This window comes from Sceloporus occidentalis, unplaced genomic scaffold (assembly GCF_023333645.1).
Source record: "Sceloporus occidentalis isolate IW3139 unplaced genomic scaffold, rSceOcc1.0.p SCAF_110, whole genome shotgun sequence".
In the NCBI taxonomy this organism is placed as follows: domain Eukaryota; kingdom Metazoa; phylum Chordata; class Lepidosauria; order Squamata; family Phrynosomatidae; genus Sceloporus; species Sceloporus occidentalis.
In genome coordinates this window covers 1,703,172-1,724,031 of record NW_028317090.1, presented here as the reverse complement: position 1 = coordinate 1,724,031, position 20,860 = coordinate 1,703,172, and the positions used below count along the sequence as shown (strand labels likewise).

The following is a 20,860-nucleotide window of genomic DNA, read 5'->3' as shown; positions in this document are numbered from 1 at the left end:
CGTTTTGTCATTGTACTTTGGGGACAAGAAAGGGTTATTTTAATGTATCTTTTTAGTAGGAGGGGCACAAGGTGTTTGGGCACCTTTTTTTAAAAAAATTAAACATTTTTGACTTCTGTTTACATTTTCTTATTCTTATTTTTTAATTGTATTACATTCTTATTTATTCTTTAACTCTTTCTAATATTTCATATTTTTATTTTTAGATTTTTTTCAATTTATAGGGCTTCATTGCCCTACATTTCTGATCGCAATACCTGTGATCAGCCTGCAGCAGAGCTCTGAGGTCTCAGGAGAGTCTGGACAGATCCTCTTGGAACTTTTCTACTGTTATTGGTTCCAGCCAGAAGAAGGGTGCCACCATCTTGAGAAAGGCATAAATCTTCCAAAAAGGCACTTGTGATTACTCCAGAAAGTGACAGTGGGGAGGGGGTTGGTGTTGCTGAAAGATATTGTGGCATTTCAGGAACACCAGCTGATAGAAAGAAGCCATCATTAATATATGTTTAGGGGTTTTTTTATTTTTCACAATTATCAAAGGAAGCCTCCAAGTGCAATCATCAGAGGCCTACCAATCTTTGTTTTTAAACAGTATATCTTAGTTGCCATAAATTGTATTCTGAATCAAGATTTTTGTTTTATTACTTCTTGCAGAAGGACCTCATCAAAGTTGACCCTTCATAATGACGTGTTGAATGTACCTGCAAACTCCCAGTTTAGCGAATACATACCTATGTGTCATAATCGAATTGGGTAAGGTAAAGAAATATTACAGATATAATATTCAACTAAGAAAAAATGGTAACAATTTATAAAAGAAATACATTTCAGGCAGTAGGGAATAACAGTTTTTGAAGTTTGCTTGAAAGGGATTTGATTTTGATCAGCATTTCATTTGTCTACTTTCCAGCTCCAATTTTGCTTCAGAAGTCTTACACAGAACATAAAGATAATGATTTGGAAATTAAAAATAGCTGTATGTAAATAAGTAGTGTTTGTTTCTTTTGTAAACCCAATTTTTGTTCTGTTGAATAGAAATATTGTTGGTCAAGGTGACATTGCCATTTACAAACCTGACTCAAAGTATTTAGATGACTTGGGGTAGTGTATTATTTAAAGGTATTTTTGTTTTGCTAATGCTACATTAAGATGTCTGCACAGGTAAAACTGAGCGGTTCATAGAAATTGTGATGAATCTGTATTTGGACAGTTAATGTTACAAAATGTCAAGCCCTGGCCAGTGCAACAGGGGGCCATCTTATTGCTATCTGTAAACTTAGTAGCTTAGCATCATGCTGGTTTCATCCACTCATCCTTTATATCCAGCAATTTCCTTAATAATCTTGTGTTGCAGAGCACATCTTGCAGGTCTGCATGTTCTGAAATGTTGGGCCCAACACTTGAGACACAAGTACTGGTGTTGCTAAGTAACCAGCCTAAACCTCAGGCAGAACCTGTTGTGAGCTTGGCAATACACTTTCATTTCACTGGTAGATTTAACTCGTTCATTCCAGGAGTTAACAGATACAGTGCTAGACATATGATACACATTGTATATATTAGACTTTACATACATATATTACCTTTATTCATTGACTCATTTCTTCTTCAGGAGATATTTAGATCACATTAACATATTTTAATTTACAAAAAAAATCACGTATCTCCTTATCCATCACTCCTGTTCTGACTGTGTTGAAGATTGAATGAAGATTCCAATGAAATAGACAACATATTTTAGTATATTATTATTTATTATATGCAGTTCCACAGTAGTCTCATACGGTCAAAAAAAAGTGGTCTCACACAAAGGGAATATTATAGGTAAGCGTTATGCCACAAGTGTTGCCAATGACATGCTAAAAGTTGTAATTTAGGCAGCTAGAGGAACAGCAAAACAGGGGTGATTTCCTCCTTGTTGCTCGGGTGATTTTAAAATTAATATGTGCTGTTACAACGCAGAACTGCTTCAAATATGCTCAATTGCCCTTGAATGAGCTAAGACTTATCTCTGCATATTAATGGTACTTGGACTTAAAAAACATTTTCTAATCCAGATCCTCTGACTTGTGGCCTCCTCTCCCCATGGGTTGCATGACTTACAGCCATCTGTTCCTAATGTTGCAGGACGTAGTTCAAGCAGTCAAACTATTTTTTGAACTATGATCATAAAAAATGGTGCCAATATATTAATGAAATGACTTACAGTACTATTTACTAAAGTACTTTTTGTATCTTAAAACATCTTAAATTGCAATTCAACTATCCTTTGTACATTTGCATCTGAATAATGTGATAAGATATTTTACATTTTTATAGGATATGGGTTATTTAGTTAATAATAATTACAATAGATTAAGTTCTTCCTATTAGCAGTATTTTGATGTTAATGGGTGCTTTAATCGTATTGTCCCAAAATGACTATTTTATTAAAATAGCAATAATAACAACTACACAAGTGTGCCTTTAGAGTTATCTCCCTAGCATTCATGTCACAAAGACTAGCAATTTAATCCTGAATGTAAATGCTTTGTTAAACTAAAAGATTGCTAAAAGATTATAGGTTACTAACCTAGCAAGACCTTGCCAAATGTCTCTGATTATTGCAGTATAAAGTGTATAACATGACATTCAAAATGAAATTGGCCTTAAATTGGATGTTTTATTAAAATATGAATGTTTTATTTTTTGTGTTAGGCTGGATAACTTTTAAAGCAAGTGAGAGGACAATTGCTCCCCTTGCCAGCTCAAGGCTGTCACTGCTCTTTCCTGGATCTACTTTTGAAGACTGTGACAGCCCTGTGTATACTGAGACTCAGCCTAGCCTTCTTAAGGGTTATGAGAGTCAGTTCTGCATGGACTCCAATACATTTTAATGCATGTAAACTAGAACTTTAATTAGTTACTGGAGCTAGAAAATGAGACTTCTGTCTCATTTAAGTCCTTCCTGGCTGCCTCTACTGAAGATAGTAAACATGCTAAGTAGCACTCCTAGTTAAGTCACAGCAGCAGCAGAAGCCAACTGTGCTAGCAATGCAATTGGCTGGTGCTACTCACATGGACTACAGAGTTCTACTGAGCATGTGCTCATTATTTTATTGAAGTTAAAGAGTTAATCCAAACCTATATTAACCAAGTTATTGTCCCTAGATTGAAAATTAATTGGTAAAGTTGACAGTCCATTCATTTTTGGATAACGAATTTTGGGTAATTCAATTTGGAGAATAGTTTTTCATAGACAACTATCCCCACTTCTTCCAGAAACCATTCACCCAGAAGAGGGGGAATTCCAAGTAGGTTATGCTTAGAAATTCCCCGGTATTGTTATCTTTTAATATGTCTTAATTGAATGACCTTGTTATTTTAACTTTATAAAATGGAAATTTGGGATGCCTCGAAACCTCGAAAAACTACTTTACATCTCTACCCCATACACTATTAGTAAATTGATATACCCTGCAGTATTAGTAGGCAATTTTGACTTTGTTTTACAGTTTATATTTTACTGTATAAAGAGGGAAGATTAGTAAATAATTTGAATTTTGCTTAAAAATAACCCATTTATTTGTGTCCCACGTAGCAAGTAATGATATCACAATGGGATTAATGCACATCTTTAAGGAATCAGCTTGTCTAATGGATTTAACCTTTCTGGATGCATTTAGATTATATGGTTTGCTAACCAGGCAATCAGTTGTAGAACTCTAGAGGAACCTAATCATCATATGAGGAAGACAGCATTTAAAATAGTGTACCAGAGAGAACTTCTGCATCATTATGTGACTTGTGCAGGCTTTGTTTAGTGTACCATAAGTCAGAATTGAATATACCGTATTTGCTCGATTATAAGACGAGGTTTTTTGCAGAGCAAATGCTCTGAAAAATACCCCTCGTCTTATAATCGAGGTCGTCTTCTAATCAGACTTAAAAATGTCTGCTGGGGCCATGCTGCTTACCGGGCTTTGGTCGCGAGCAGCAGGAGAACAGGAAGCTAGAAGAGTGTCACATAACTCTGCCTCCCCTCTCCTTCCTCTGGGGGCGGGGCCAGAGAAGTTGCTCGCACAGCCGGGCCCCTGCAGAAGTCTGCGAGTTAGAGATCTGCAGTTCAGGTAAGGGGGTGGGGGAGGGTTTTTGAGCAAGTATGTGTGATTAATGGAATTAATGAGTATTTAAATGTTTGTGAATGAGTGTGTGTTAGTATAAATGTGTAAGGGGGGTGGTGGTGGTAGCAGAGCCGGCCTTAGGTGTTCTGGCGCCCTGTGCGGACTACTCCTCTGGCGCCCCCCCATCCCAAAAAAAGAAAGGAATAAAAACTTGTAACAAAACTTGTAACAAAACCCCAATCACTATATACTACGCCAAACATTGATGTGGTCTAGGCATACAACTTAATTGTCTGGCTTAGTAGTAGGGATGCACCAAAACGAATTCTGGACTGAAACCGAAAGTGCAGCATTTACCTGGCCAAAACCGAATATGACCCCCCCAACACCATAAAAAATCTAACACTTTTATTTAAAGTAAGTAACACACCAAAATAGGACAAAACAATTAAATAATATTATATATATATATATATATATATATATATATATAAAGTCCAAAAATAGTTACCGGCACTCCAGGGACTTTCCAAATAACCACACAAACAACTTCGGTTTTCAAGTCTATATATATCATATATATATATGATTAACAGCAATCACATTCCTATCATGCCCAGGCATACCCAGATTCCAGGATTTACTCGCAGACTTGGCATGATAGGAGTATGATTGCCCTATCTACCCCTTCTCACTCTCTTCTGCCGTATCTACCCCTTCTCACTCCCTTCTCCCTATCTACCCCCTTTCCCCTGTCTCACTCCCTTCTCCCTATATACGTCCTCCTAACTATCTACCCTTTCCCTCTTTGAAGTTCACTTACCTTTCAGGAGTCCTGCGGTGGGGGTGCAAGGCCTCTGCCTCCCAGCTCTGCCACTGTATGGAACAGTATAGAATGATGGGAGTTATGATGTACTTTTAGAGCATAATTAGATCATGAAAAAGACATTGGAAATGGTACAGCATAACACCCATCACTCTCACACACTTACCAATCCACACATATACTAATCCACACGCATACCAATCCACACGCATACCAATCCACACGCATACCAATCCACACGCATACCAATCCACACGCATACCAATCCACACGTATACCAATCCACACATATATACCAATCCACACGTATACCACTAATCCACACATATATACCAATCCACACTTACCAATCCACACACATACCAATCCACACACATACCAATCCAGACGTATACCAATCCACACGTATACCAATCCACACATATATACCAATCCACACATATATACCAATCCACACATATACACTAATCCACACATATATACCAATCCACACATATATACACTAATCCACACACATATACCAATCCACTCTCACTGAATGCTTTCCTACCTTTCCTCTTTTCTCCTTACAGCTCCTTTTCCTCCTCTTCGTTCTTCTTATTCAGTTCTTCTGTCTTCTTCCGGGTCAGAGGGCACGGACAGCGGTGGGCGCGGCTTCAGTGTTGTGCGCCGGGATCTGACAACAAACCCCGGCGCACAGCAGCTGTTGCCGCGCGGATCACAAGGGAGCGGTATCGGAGGTCTTTAACAGACCTCCGGCTCCCCTTAACATCACTCAAGGGAGCCGGAGGTCTGTTAAAAACCTCCGGCTCCCTTAAATCACTCAAGGGAGCCGGAGGTCTTTAACAGACCTCCGGCTCCCTTGAGTGATGTTAAGCCGGGTTCAAGGGAGATCCTTGAACCGGCTTAAAATCACTCAAGGGAGCCGGAGGTCTGTTAAAGACCTCCGATACCGCTCCCTTGCGAGCCTGCTCCTCCAGCGGCGGACATTACTGTCCGTCTCTGGAGGGGTGCCGGGTGCCCCCCTGATGAGCGCCCCCCCCCCCCGCCGCTAGGTACGCCAAAGGCCGGCCCTGGGTGGTAGCATGGCATAGGGAGGCTGTACTCACACTCCTATCATCCCTAGGTTCCAGCATGTACTGGCTGCCTTGGCTTGATAGGAGTGTGATTGCTGTTAGCAGTTATATATATATATATACCTCCAGAAATGCCTTTTAACCCCCTATATGCCACTCTGCCCCATGATATGCCTTTGTGATGTAAACGTAACCTAAATAATTAATATCACATTCAATAAAGCTAATGCTATATTTAAGAGTAGTTAAAATAAATAAAATAATTTGGCAACTGTACATTTTTATGATGTCATTGACTACTATAAATACTTTTAATTGTATTTCAAGCAAAATAATGTCCTATAATACTATGCATCAGGACCAGATACTGTACATTAGTGTGCCAGATGGCCAGTCCGAACCTGCCGTACATTTAAAAGCAATTTAGACAAAGTGTTTCATAAACATGGAGGCACAAAAAATGGAGGCATGATCATTCTGTCACTGTTTTAATATCTGCACCACTTTAGCACAAGTTTTCCTGCTAATAGACTACACTTTTGGCTTAATGGATTTTAATTACTAAAATAATATTTAAATTTGAGAAAGTTCTAACTACGTGGTGCAGAACAATTTCTACATTCCCTATATGTAAATGAAAGCTGGTACCTTTCTATGTTGCTATCTGTAATACCTAAATGCATGTATGATAGATATCCCCGGCCACAGTAGCGTACCTAGCGGGGGGGGGGGGGGCGGTCCGCACCGGGTGCCGCTCATCAGGGGGGTGCCATCTTGCTGGCACCCGGCACCCCTCCAGAGACGGACAGTAATGTCCGCCGCTGGAGGAGCAGGCTCGCAAGGGAGCGGTATCGGAGGTCTTTAACAGACCTCCGGCTCCCTTGAGTGATTTTAAGCCGGGTTCAACCCTTGAACCCGGCTTAAAATCAGTCAAGGGAGCCGGAGGTCTGTTAAAGACCTCCGATATCGCTCCCTTGCGATCTGCGCGGCAACAGCTGCTGTGCGCCGGGATTTGTTGTCAGATGCCGCGCCCACTGAACCGGAAGAAGACAGAAGAACTGAAGAAGAGGAGGAAAAGAAGCTGTAAGGAGAAAAGAGGAAAGGTAGGAAAGCATTCAGTGAGTGAGAGTGGATTGGTATGTGTGTGGATTGGTATGTGTGGATTAGTATGTGTGGATTGGTATGTGTGGATTAGTATATGTGTGGATTGGTATGTGTGTGGATTGGTATGTGGATTGGTATGTGTGGATTGGTATGTGTGGATTAGTATATGTGTGGATTGGTATGTGTGAATTGGTATGTGTGGATTAGTATATGTGTGGATTGGTATATGTCTGGATTGGTGTGTGTGTGGATTGGTATGTGTGTGGATTGGTATGTGTGTGGATTGGTATGTGTGTGGATTAGTATGTGTGGATTGGTATATATGTGGATTGGTGTATGTGTGGATTGGTGCATGTGTGGATTGGTGTGTGTGTGTGGATTGGTATATGTGCGGATTTGTAAGTGTGTGAGAGTGATGGGTGTTATGCTGTACCATTTCCAATGTATTTTTCATTATATAATTATGCTCTAGCACATCATAACTCCCATCACTCTATACTGTTCTATACAGTGGCAGAGCTGGGAGACAGAGGCCTTGCACCCCCACCGCAGGACTCCTGAAAGGTAAGTGAACTTCAGAGGGTAAGTGAAATTCAGAGGGTAGATCGTTAGGAGGGGGTAGATAGGGAGAAGGGAGTGAGGCGGGGGGATAGGGGGTAGATAGGGAGAAGGGAGTGAGACGGGGTAGGTAGGACAAAAGGGAGTGAGAAGGGGTAGATAGGGCAATCATACTCCTATCATGCCAAGTCTGCGAGTACATCCTGGAATCTGCGAATGCCTGGGCATGACAGGAATGTGATTGCTGTTAACAATCATATATATATATATATATATATATATATATATATTAATATTGTTATTTAATTGTTTTGTCCTATTTTGGTGTGTTACTTACTTTAAATAAAAGTGTTAGATTTTTTTTTATGGTGTGGGGGGGGGTCATATTCGGTTTCGGCCAGGTAAATGCTGCATTTTCGGTTTCAGTCCAGAATTTGTTTCGGTGCATCCCTACTACTAATGAAGTGGTAGGCCTACACCACATCAATGTTTGGCTTAGTATATAGTGATAGGAGTTATGCTGCACTATTGTCAATGTCTGGCTCAATGTATAGTGATAGGGATTACGCTGTACCACCGTCAATGTGTGCCTCAGTATATAGTGGTAGGTGTTATGCTGTACAACCGTCAATGTCTGCCTCAGTATATAGTGAAAGGTGTTATGCTGTACCACCGTCAATGTCTGCCTCAGTATATAATGATAACAGTAAGTGTTATGCTGTACCGCCTTCAGTGTCTGCGCCGGTATATAATGGTAGAAGCTATGCAGTTTTAAAGTGTGTGTGTGGGGGGGGATCCACCCCAGGTGCCAAATACTCTAGGTACGCCCCTGCCCGGCCACACTTACATCGTCAGGCGGTTGCTAGAATCCTGGGGCCCTGGTGAAGTTTCTGCAAGCCCCCTCAGAATGTCCCTCTATATCAGGGGTGTCCAAGTGTTTTCTGCAGTGGGCCGCTTCATCAGAAATGTATGTGTGTGTGGGCCGCACTCATTTTTCACTTAGAGAAAATATGGCCTTTTAGCTTTATAATGCATATTAATACAGGGTTAATTTGGCGATAATGAAAAAAGCAGTGGAAACGTTTTTTTGATCAACTTTTTTATGTCATTCTATCAATGCTGAATTACTTAAACAGTAAAACAAAGTCAGTCCACAAACCACTTAAAACAAGTTTAGCCAAAGAAAACTGCACAAGGCTGGAGCACACTGTGGGTACAAGCTGGATTTAAGATGGCTGAGGCACACTGGAGGCAGGGCCGGATTAAGAGTTGAGGATTTTGGTGGCCATTTTATGGAAATAAATAAAATAGACAGAATCTTAACTCCTCGGCATCCTTGTGTACTGGATAAAGATGGCATTAGTGCTCGGCAGATAATACAGGATAGAATCTCATGTACACGGGATGCCTGAAACCACAATTTAATGGCACTAATCCTTTTTAATAAAATATGCAGATTGAAAGTGTAAATAACACAAAACCTTTACTTTTCCTCTCACTGATTTTTGGGCCAAGAACGTTTTGGCCTCTGAAGTGACTACAAATTCAGGAGGGCATTTTATCTGTGGATAAGTAAATATGACATTGTTCTATTTATTCATGCAGTAAGTAAAGTGCCAGAAAACAGACAACCAAATACACACACACCGGGACAGGCTCTGCCAAACTGACACCCAAACACACAATCCAGGACAGGCTCTGCCACAACGACACCCAAACACACACACCAGGACAGGCTCTGCCACACCGACACCCAAACACACACACCAGGACAGGCTCTGTCACATCGACACTCAAACACACCAGGGCAGGCTCTGAGCTGAGCCACTGCTGCCACTGGGCGGAGGCGGTCTTACAGCCGCATGATGCCAACAGCTGCTTTGAATTTCGCAGCCGCACGACGGTTGCTTTAAACTTTGCGTCCGGGTTGCGGCTTTGAATGATGGTCTGCCGGCCCACAGGGAAATCTCTTGGGCGCCAGTTACGTGGGCCGCACCTCGAATGCCGCCTCTATTTAGTATAACATGATTCTAAACTTTTTGGTTTCCAAATGAAGGTTATTTGTATATACTATGGTTTAAATTGTGAAAAAAGTTGGGCGGTGTTTATTCGGAGTAAATTGGACCAATACGTCCAATTAAATCATTATAAAAACCAGTGGCAAGTTAATGCCGAGATTAGTTTCTACAATGACATGGATCTGTTGCCCCCTTGCTTATTTGCTTATTATTAAGCAGCCTTGTCTCATTCTGGGTCTAATGATATAAAGTATATTTGCTTCACCGCTCTTCTCTTTGTGCAGTTAGAACAGAGATTTTCTGAGGATAGCTGCTCACACACTCAACTGATTTTACTGAGTGTGTCTGTATAGAGTGCTTGGTCTATTGACATCCACACTTGGAACTCCCTTTGCATCTTCCTTTTAGAACTAGGCTCACAGTTGTATCTGGGAGGATCTTTTGGGACAGTAGCATGGTAATTTACCAGGAAAGCTGGTGTACCAGGATGAGAAAATGGAAGAGTTAGTAGATCTACTGAGTGAAGGCCAGAGTAAAACTAATGGGAACTCAAGTTTTTCCATTAAATGGAATAATACAAAAAACATGTGTGCCAACCTGCATACATTTTGGGTTTTTGCAGAGGTAACATGCTATATATAAATGGAAATGTAAAACTTTAGTTTCCAGTATTTTTTTTCCACCAAGACCCATATGTACTCAAGACCCAAGCTTTATATATAAATCTGGCAATTGCACCAGTGGGCGCAATCACGGACAGCACGGCTGCTTGTATTTTATGTACCCCCTCATATTGTTATCTTGACCAGAATTCTAGAACAGCATTCTTGTAGGGATCAAAGTGTGTTTTCTTTGACAATAACCATGCTGTCTGTGCATACACTGCACCCAACGGTTCAGATTTGTTTAACCAATGCACAATATAGAAATAATTTATGAATGCCATTTGAGAACAAAAGGTAACAAACAGAGGAAATATTACAGCATGCCTTATTAAGCACAGCTGTCTGAAGTTGTCATTTGCTGTTGTGAGGTTAAACTAGAATACATGAACTTTAAGATGTGCTAGAATTCAATTTTACTGACACTGTAAACTATAACTTTTCAAAATCTTCCCTTTGTCATGCCTACTACTAGCGGTGTTCACTTTATTTATGATGTGTCAATGTTTTGTTTGTTTTATTATTGAACTGTCACACAGTATAGGTGTCAAATGGTGCCTACAGCATTTTTAACATGACAAAGTACTGTTTGATTTCTTATTTCAATGAAAAGTGCCCTCTTTGGAAATAAAGCAGAGTAAATTAATTAAGACTGCTATTCAACTATTCAATAAATGCAAGGAGTTATCGTTAAATGGACAGTCTACGGCCCCAAGCAGGCTCACCAACAATGAATGCATAATAACTCTTTCATGACTGGGGTTTTTCCTAAACATGTTTGACATTTTTACTATATGTTTGTTAAATTGTAATTTCCCTTTTCCATGTTTAGTGGGCCTACACAAATTATTTATAACATGGGGTATTCTTTTGAGAACAGAGAAACACATATAATGTAATAATTATTAGTGCTATTACATTAAAACAAATTCAAAATATGTCACTGCTCATAAAGAGCCCACTTTATGTTCAGCCACATCCCTTGATTGTAGTTATTTTTTATTTAAATTTTTTATCTATACCTCTCTTTTGGTCTCTGCATGGGTGAGTGAAATGCTGAGATATTGCATTACACACCAGTTCTCTGATTATCACTCTACACATGCATCATCCTTGAAATTTCTCATGAGCCGGTGCTGGAGCTGGCTATGGTGAGTATCCATGCATGAAACATCCATGAAACATAAGGTGACACCCATTCTGAGTGCATTAAAGTGCATATGATGACTGGAGTATATATTTAAACCTGCTAAGCTGTTGTATAGCATTCCAGATGTAAAAGGCTGGAGGGGGACATATAATTTTCACACATTTCAGACACTGCATTGCAGATTCTGTTGACATTCAGTTCTTTTTCTTTAAGTTCTTGAATTGATGATTTCTTTTTTGAAATTTACTCAGCAGTCAACAGGACCTTTAAGTTTCAAAACCACATTATAGGCTTAGCCGTCTTGTTCAGATATTATCGCTTTATAAATAAGGAAGCTCTTGTAGTTTGACCACATGTTAGAAATAAATATAAATCAACAGGGAGCGCAGCAGAATGTGTCCAAAATGGTACTCTATATTCTATATTTTCAAGAAGCCTCATGATTATCACATGCCTCCCAGCATCTCAAATGACTCAAGAGTAATGATTTTGTTTGACGGGATGGTCCGTTTTAAGTGTTTATTTTTATTTTTTTTCTAAACAAATACCGATCAGATTTCTCTTATTGATTACTCTCTATATAGTAAATTGTTGGTGCCACTATGTTACTAGGCCACATGTCTGGCCTTACCCCTTGGGTCAGATTTTACTTGCCCTTCCATGTAAGCACACAAATAAAATCATGAATATATATTACTGAGCTGGGTGACAGCAATGAAAGCTTTGCACTGCACTTAGTTATAAGACTGATAACTGAACAAATATACGTCAAAAAAAAAATTTTTGGGTCTTGTGGCTTTTTAGGTAGTTTTAAAGTCTGTTTCATATTAAGTTAATTTTCTAATTGGCTACTTAGTTTGCACCACAGAACTCCATGAATGCAATGGATGATTGAAAATATACCTTGGTAGGAGTGCCTTTATTATTGAGCCTACCTGTATTGCCAATGCCCCAACCCTACAGTTCCAACTCCTTCTCGCCATCCCAGCCACACCTCACAAATATTCTTATGGTGTGGTCAGTGTCCATTCTTGAACCTGAACATAGACATCTATAAAAAATCTGTCTGGCTCTTCTCATACACTACAGTACATATTAATCAAACCTAATTACTCAACTGGTCAGGTAAAGATAAACGGATAAGAATGGTAATTAAATGGATAACTAAAAAGGCAGGTATCATTAAAAGTCCTCATTTGAAATTGATGCGGTTGAGTTCCTGGGTATGGCTCACCTGTCTCAGAGTGCCCCGGAGTTTTATGGCTGGATATACAGTTGAATGAAACTTTTGTTTTACATTAGGCAATAAGAAATGTATTAATAAATTATATGAATATATTTTTAAGGTAATACACAAACATGCAAAATATTATTAAAATGTGTTTGTTAGTATGCTGGTGAGGTAGAGCCGAAACTACAGATTTATTTAGTTAGCAAACATTTTATGTTTTCTGCATACATTTGTGCTTGTTATTAGAGTTAAGTTTCCTCTCCATTATTTCTCTACAAAAAAAGCCATAGGGATGTTAGGAATGGATATTTCAGCTATTCAAAATGCTTATGAGAAGCAAAACAGAATATCCCTCTGTGCAGCTACAGGGAGATATAAATACAAAATATTCATTTAGATTTGCTTGTTATTAGAGTTTGGTTTGCAGATTGCTTCCAACATCATATTATAGAAGAACACACAGAGGTTAGCCTGAAGAGTATTTGAGCCTTGCTATATGTTTTCATATTAATAAAGAAAAATCCTATACATTTGTTCATTCCCATTTGTAGAAAAAAAAATTAACCCCTATTTTAAATGACCATTACTCTTCTGGAAGACAGATCAAAGAAAGGACAATTTTGTATTGGTATAAAGGATCAATACAAAACATGACAAACACTTGATCTGTTTCTTTCAATACAGCGGGTCAAAAAAAGCTAAACTACTCATCCACTTGGAAGAGAAAAATTTAATCAGTTCAATGGGCTGTGAAATAAAACCAGAATTAATATTATTGCCTGAAACAAAAAAATATATATATATGGAGTCACAACTATTCACAAAATGCATTGTTATGCCAATGTTCTGTTTAGGATAGCACATCTTTGATAACCTGTAAATGATATGGTTCTCCAAAAAAACTCTACACTAAAGAAATCAACCAGCTATGAAGTTCATTTACTCTGGTTTACTATAATATTATGTTATTGTTGCTTATACTTATTTTAATATTATATTGTTCCTTGTGTTTCATTTACAAAGACCATATATCTGGTGTTGAATAATTATCCTTAACAACGTCAAAAACAAATCAATAATGGTTATGACTGATATAATTGATAGGTAACCTGTCTAGTTCAATGCACAGGTTGAATTATTCATATTTACTGCTCTATATAATTTTCTGATATTAACGTTCTCATTCCTAGCTGGACACATTTTCTCATACTTGGTATCATTCTTCATCAATAATCACTATTGAACAAGAGCAAATAAATTAGGATATATACATTCTTATGCTACTACTTTGTGGCATTAGCTCAGGGGTGTCCCAAGTTTTTTCTGCAGTGGGACACTTCATCAGAAATGTATGTGTGCGTGGGCTGCACTCAGATAAAATATGGCCTTTTAGTCTTATAATGCACATTAATACAGGGTTAATTTGGCAAGATATAAATAAAATAGACAGAATCTTAACTTATCGGCAACGGTGTATACTGGATAAAGGTGACATCAGTCCACGGTAGATAATACAAGTTAGAATCTTATGTGATGTGACTGGGAGTAATCAGTACACCAAAAAAGTCATCATACACAGGACGCCTGAAGCCACAATTTAGTGCCATTAATCCTTTTTAATAAAATATGCAGATTGAAACAGAGTAAATAACACAAAACCTTTACTTTTCCTCTCACTGTTTTCTGGGCCAAGAAAGTTTTATCCTCTGAAGTGACTACAAATTCAGGAGGGCATTTAATCTCTAGATAAGTAAAAATTAAATAGTTCTATTTATTCCCGCAGTAAGTAAAGTGCCAGGAAACAGACAACCAAATACACACACTAGGGCAGGCAGTGCTACACCAGCCCCCAAACACACACCAGGACAGGCTCTGCCACACCTTACCCTCAAACACACACACCAAGAAAGGCTCTGCCACACTGACCCCCAAACACACATACCAGGACAGGCTCTGCCACACCGACACCCAAACACACACACACACCAGGACAGGCTCTGCCACACCGACAACCAAACACACACACCATGACAGGCTCTGCCACACTGACACCCAAACACACACACACCAGGATAGGCACTGCCACACTTACACCCAAACACACACATACCAGGACAGGCTCTACCACACCGACCCCCAAACACACACACCAGGACAGGCTCTGCCACACTGACAGCCACACACACCAGGACAGGCTCTGCCACACTGACACCCAAACACACACACACACACCAGGACAGGCTCTGTCACACCGACACTCAGACACACACACACCAGGACAGGCTCTGCCGCACTGAAGCTTTGTCATTAACTGCCCTTTTTGTATTTTTGCCCCGTTGTGTATTGATGCCCCAGCCCGGCACCCTTTAGTATTGATTAATGTGTCCCCCTCACAACCTTGTGTATTGTTCCCCTTTGTGCATTTATGCCCCCATACCCATTGATTTATGTGATGCCCCAGCCAATCCCCTCCCTTGTGTATTCATGCCCCCACCCTTTTTGTATTGGCTAATGTGATGCCCAACCAACCTCTTGTCTATTGATGCCCCCACTGCCATGTGTATTACCCCCAGCCACCCCCTATTGATTTTGTAATGCCACAACCCAGCCACCCCCCTTTTGTATTATTTAATTTTGTCCCAAGGGAATCCCCCCCTTGAATATGGGTCCACTTTTCTATGACCCCTAATAATTTTTTTGGTAATACTTACATTTTTGTAGTTTTTTTTTCCCTGCTGCCCTCCGACGTGATGATCCTCTCCCAGTCAGGAGGAACTCTTCTGTGAGTCCGCCCCCTTTAACGTCACATCTTAAAAGGCGGTCTTACAGCCACACGACGGCTGCTTTAAAAGCGGTCGCCCGGACGTGAAGTTCAAAGCAGCCACGGACGGGCCGGCCCACCGGAAAATCTCCTGGGGTGCCAGTCCAACACCCCTGCATTAGCTTAATATATAAACTCCCTTGAATATATTATAAAATATATTAAAGAAAATATGCAGGACCCTGGAAAGCAGGGCTCACATGGCCGCTTTGGCTCAAACCCATATAGTTCCTAGGTATGAGTTTGCAAAATTTAAATAGTTTCCCTTTAACGTAGGGCATTATGAACACGCTTAAGAAAAATACATTTCACCAGGATTTGCTTACATCATAAAGTACATGGAAACATTTTTGCTGACATGTGTGCTCACATCTGAGTTACTAAAGCAGTAGGCTAAAAAGTGAGCTTTCTCTAGAAATTCCACTTTTGTGTAACTCACAAAAAATGCTTCTTGTCACCCAATCAACCTTCATTGTTCACAAATCCACTTATTATTGACAAAATTCAGCAGAAACCCGTGCTAATCAGAGATCTTTTGTCACATAGGACATATAGTGGGGTAGTATTATTAGTAAATACGTTACTACACACCAGACTTTAGTACTGACTTGGAAAAAAAATGATATATAAAATTATATTGTTGTTGTTTAATTTGCTTGTTTTTTTTCTTTATCATGAAAATAGCTTGCACATGGTCCCAAAAAATGTAAACTCAATTATTACTTGCTTAACTCAGTATATTTCTTAAGGGAGTATTTACCATTGTTCTCTGTTCTATTTTTATGTGTAATGTCATTTTAGGACATATGCCAGCTGGCAGTCAAGGAAAACCATAGCAATTTCAGTAAAACTGTACAAATGCCCTTGAATTACTTCAGTTTACCTCATATTATCTTCCTTTACACATATTAAGTACACAGAAGACATTTGAAAGACACTTGCAATTAAATGATGACACTCTTTTTTCCAGTTCATTTTGTACACTCATATATTGATTTTATTTATATAAAATGTATTTATACAACTCTAACACATTCTGTAGCGTATTTTAAAGTGACAGTTAAGGTTTTTTTTACCCCCTTAAGAAAACAATTGATAAAACCTTACTTATATTTATAGTAAGTTTGGACAATCACTCCATTAAGAGATTAACTCCCTTAGTGGTAGGGATCCTACTGTGTGTGAACGTCCTATAGACGTGAAAAAACAGGACTACAGTACATTTAAATGTATATTTAATTGATTTGAAAATATAATAGCAGTATATGTGAGGAAAAATAATTTCATAGGAAGAAAATATTTCCTATGAAGAAAGAAAATGAAGAATGTTTGAAAATATCTAATTGCATCTGAACTAGGTATCCACTACTATACCAGCAAACTGAAGAATATTATACTCCACACATACAGGTTTACTTCCTCTAAGCATCTTCTTACTCAACGTAATGGTACTTTAAATACGCTAGGGAACATCTATTTTTATAGTAGAATGTAATCATACTTTTGTTATACAGTTGCTTATAAAATAGTACAAGGTTTTAGGTTATAGTTATCATTTGTATCTTTATATCATATTGCAAGCAAAAATATAAGCAAAGGAATTTTAGGTGTAGCACCACACTAAATATCTGTTAAACCAATTCCAGGTAAAAATGTTGGATTCCCCTAGACTAAGTTAATACTACATGATTATTCTAGTACAAAACTAGCGAGGCATCTCTAATGAGGAACTAACTTAATAAAAGCTGAGATGCTTTTGACTTATTACAAAAGAAAGCTATAAAACGGATGGATGTGTCTAAATCTGATTATTCATTAATTTGTGTTTTTAAGGCTTGCCATCTTTAAACACTTGTATCTATGAGAACGACTGTAAATGCTTTAGTTATATAAATAACCATTCACCATTCCTCTAGCCATCTCTTAACATGGCCGAATAAAATATAGAATGTGAAGACAAAAAAAAGAACATATAGTCTGCACATTTTTTCCCGCTGTAAAAACCACGTTTTACTTACCTTTGCCTTATGTTCAGCAAACCTATACCGTGTTAATTAATTTACCACTTCTGCTGAAAGACTGTTCCACCTAAATACCCCCTTCCATGAACTGAAACTTCCTTACATTACATACTACATGGATGGTACAATTGTACAAACTTATATTGCTATACATGTATACAGGTGATTTAACTTACAGAACATATGACGTAACCAAAAAGACCACATGATAAAATGACAGAAAGGTGGGACAGTTCTGCCTGTATGCTGTATTTACTATTTAATTGTAAACCGTACTGACATTTTGGATCTAAAATTGTGTTATACGGTTTTTTCCTTCTACACTATAACTATAAATTATACATGTGATGGTTAATGTGGTAATGTATAGTTAATACCTTGATAATGTGTTATTGATGTTCCTTGTCCTTGAAAAATCAATGTGTATGCTTATAACATTTAGTGATGTCTTGTAAAATATTTAACAAGGACTTTCTTAATATTGAATATATTCATTGTTAATACGCACCTTTGGCTTTAAAGAATGCAAATGTTTATTTCATTTCTTTTTTCTTTTTTAGTTCTACAGAGGAACAATTCCGCTGGCAAACACAAGGTGAATTGTTTCATTTTATACATGAAGTTATTTTTATCATGGTTATTATTGTATATTGTGTTTCAAGGAAGTTCCAGATATAAAATATTATGTATCGCATCTTATATATGTCCATAACATAGAAGATTCATACAGTTCTTAAGGAAATGCCTTACCTTACCCCCGTAGCCACACAGTAAAATTGATTTGCATGGTTCATTAGGATGTTGAAAGTAATACCCAGACGTGGGCACTTACACTATAATTAAATAATTAAGATTAACACTCTGTTTCATCCCCCTAGAGGTTTCATTATCTCTAACAAGTGACTGCAGTTCCTCAATTTATCCCCAACCTTGAATCCTCAAGTTGTACCAAACGTCATAAACCACCCCTCAAAACAGCAACTTGCAGCGTCTTTAATTGACTAAAGCTTTAAGCTTTCTGCCCGTTTGTGTAAAATTCAATAAAAAAATCGTATAGTGAAATGTGTTTTGATTTGTGCCGTGAGTGTGGCACCCAGTGAGTTTATGTATGTTTGCCAGCATTTGAAATTTGTTTTTGTATATTTATCCTTGTTTGTAGAAGATTGGAGCCATTCCATCCGGAACAAATAGAACAACTTTGTAAGGAAAACATTCATATTTGGAAGGCTCAGGCTTGTCCAGTTTTGCAAAAATTAAATTAGGAGCCACTGGGGTGATAATTTGAATGATTTCTTTTATTGTCGGATAGGAAACCTAAAATAGCTACTTCTGGTTTTAGTGGGAACTGACAAATATTGTGAAATGTAGTATAGTTATCCACTGGTTTCCAAAACGTATACATTTCTGGGCAATTTCAGAAGCAATCCAGGAGATCAGCATCATTGTCTTTCAGGGGAGATGTAAGCCCTGTGCACAATCTTGGACACCATATCTGAGTATGAAGCAACTATCTTTAACCCCTTCATTCTCCTATAGACGTACCGGGACGTCCAAAAAACGCCCACAAAGAAACCCCTATGGACGTCCCGGTACGTCCAGCCCTTCGTGCAGCATCAGGGACACATCCCTGCCGCTGCACGGGAGACCAGGCTGTCGTTTGACAGCCTGGACTCCCCCCTGGCAGCAGAAGCTGGCATCGCTGGCTTTCTGCTGCCCGATCTCCCGTAACAGCTTCTGGCATGAAAGCCGGTAAGCTGTTACAGTTGAAAGTGCCCGATCGCGCGACGTATTGATGCCCCCACCCTTTTTGTATTGGCTAATGTGATGCCCAACCAACCTCTTGTCTATTGATGCCCCCACTGACATGCGTATTACCCCCAGCCACATACCCCTATAGATTTTGTAATGCCACAACTCAGCCACCCCCCTTTTGTATTATTAAATTTTTGAATATGGGTCCACTTGCCTATAACCCCTAATTATTTTTTTGGTAATACTTACATTTTTGTGTTTTTTTTCCCTGCTGTCCTCCGACATGACGATCCTCTCCCAGTCAGGAGGAACTCTTCTGTGAGCCTGCCCCCTTGAATGTCACGTCTTAAAAGGGGCGGGACGAAGAGCTGAGGCACTACTGCCACTGGGCGGCACGGTGTGTGCACTCCGAAGTTCAAAGCAGCCGGCGTGCGGCCGCTTTGAATGTTGGTCTGCCGGCCATATATATAATTGTCTGGGAAAACCTATCATTTGAATTAGGTGGATACAGCCTGTAAATTAGTAACACAAGGAATTCTACAGTTCAATCACTATTTATTGGCAAAATGCATATAACACACATTCAAAAAATCAACTATTGGCTCTGACGTATTAAAGAAGTGCCCGCATTTTATGTGAAAATTTACCTCAGCAAAGGAAGAAAATATATCTAGCAATAAGTGGACCCAATAATGCTTGTCAATTTACAAAAAGATCAATGTCAAAACTCTCCCTTTACAAACAAATGCCTAAAGGAGCTTTATATGTGCAAACATCAAAAGAATTGGACTTAAGAGTAAATATTTCTGAGGACTTAAAAGTAAGCAGGCAAGAAAAGGAGAGGCGGTTCCGTCATTTACAAAAATTGGTCGTTCTGAAGAGCTCAGTAAATCCAGGCGTGGTACTGTGATAAAATGCCACCTCTGCAAAAAGTCAGTTTGTGAAATTTAATCCCTGCAAAATATTGCACGGTCCACTGCAAGTGCTATTATTGGAAAGTGGACGTGTTTAAGAGCCACGTAAAGTCACAGAGTGGATCACCAAGTGCTGAGGCGCATGGTGCGTAAAAGTCACCAACGCTCTGCTGATTTCATAGCTGAAGAGTTCCAAACTTCCACTGGCATTAATTATCAGCACAAAAACTGTGTCGCGGGAGCTTTATTGAATGGGTTTTTAAGGCCAAGCAGCTGCATACAAGCCTCCTCCTCACCAAGTACAATGCCAAGCATCGGATTGGGTAATGTAAAGCACGCTGCCACTGCCTCTGGAGCAGTGGAAACGTGCTCTGTGGAGTGACAAATCAAGCTACTCGCTTGCGGGATGCGGGAGGAATGATAATTGTCTGGAGCTGTTTTTCAGGGATTGGGCTAGGCACCTTACTTCCAGTAAAGGGAAATCTTAATGCTTCAGCATACTAAGCCAATTTGGACAATGATATGCTTCCAACTTTGTTGGAAAATTTTTGGGAAGGCCCTTTTCTATTCCACCATGACTGTGCCTCAGAGCACAAGTCAAGGTCCCAAAAGACATGGTTGGAT

The 20,860-nt window shown here is 39.1% G+C and overlaps 1 protein-coding gene across 3 annotated transcripts in view; it reads left to right on the top strand.

The window, feature by feature from the left end:
- The window catches only part of LOC149283180 (catenin delta-2), a 355,798-nt gene that overhangs the window by 165,237 nt on the left and 169,701 nt on the right, over positions 1–20,860 (top strand). For 2 of the 3 annotated variants that reach the window (XM_089497914.1, XM_089497913.1), the window contains exon 3: positions 18,131–18,165. In XM_089497914.1, the coding sequence (XP_089354040.1) occupies positions 18,131–18,165 (35 nt within the window). Of the gene's footprint in view, positions 1–18,130; positions 18,166–20,860 lie in introns of those variants that run through there. The other variant, XM_089497915.1, reaches the window with a different exon arrangement.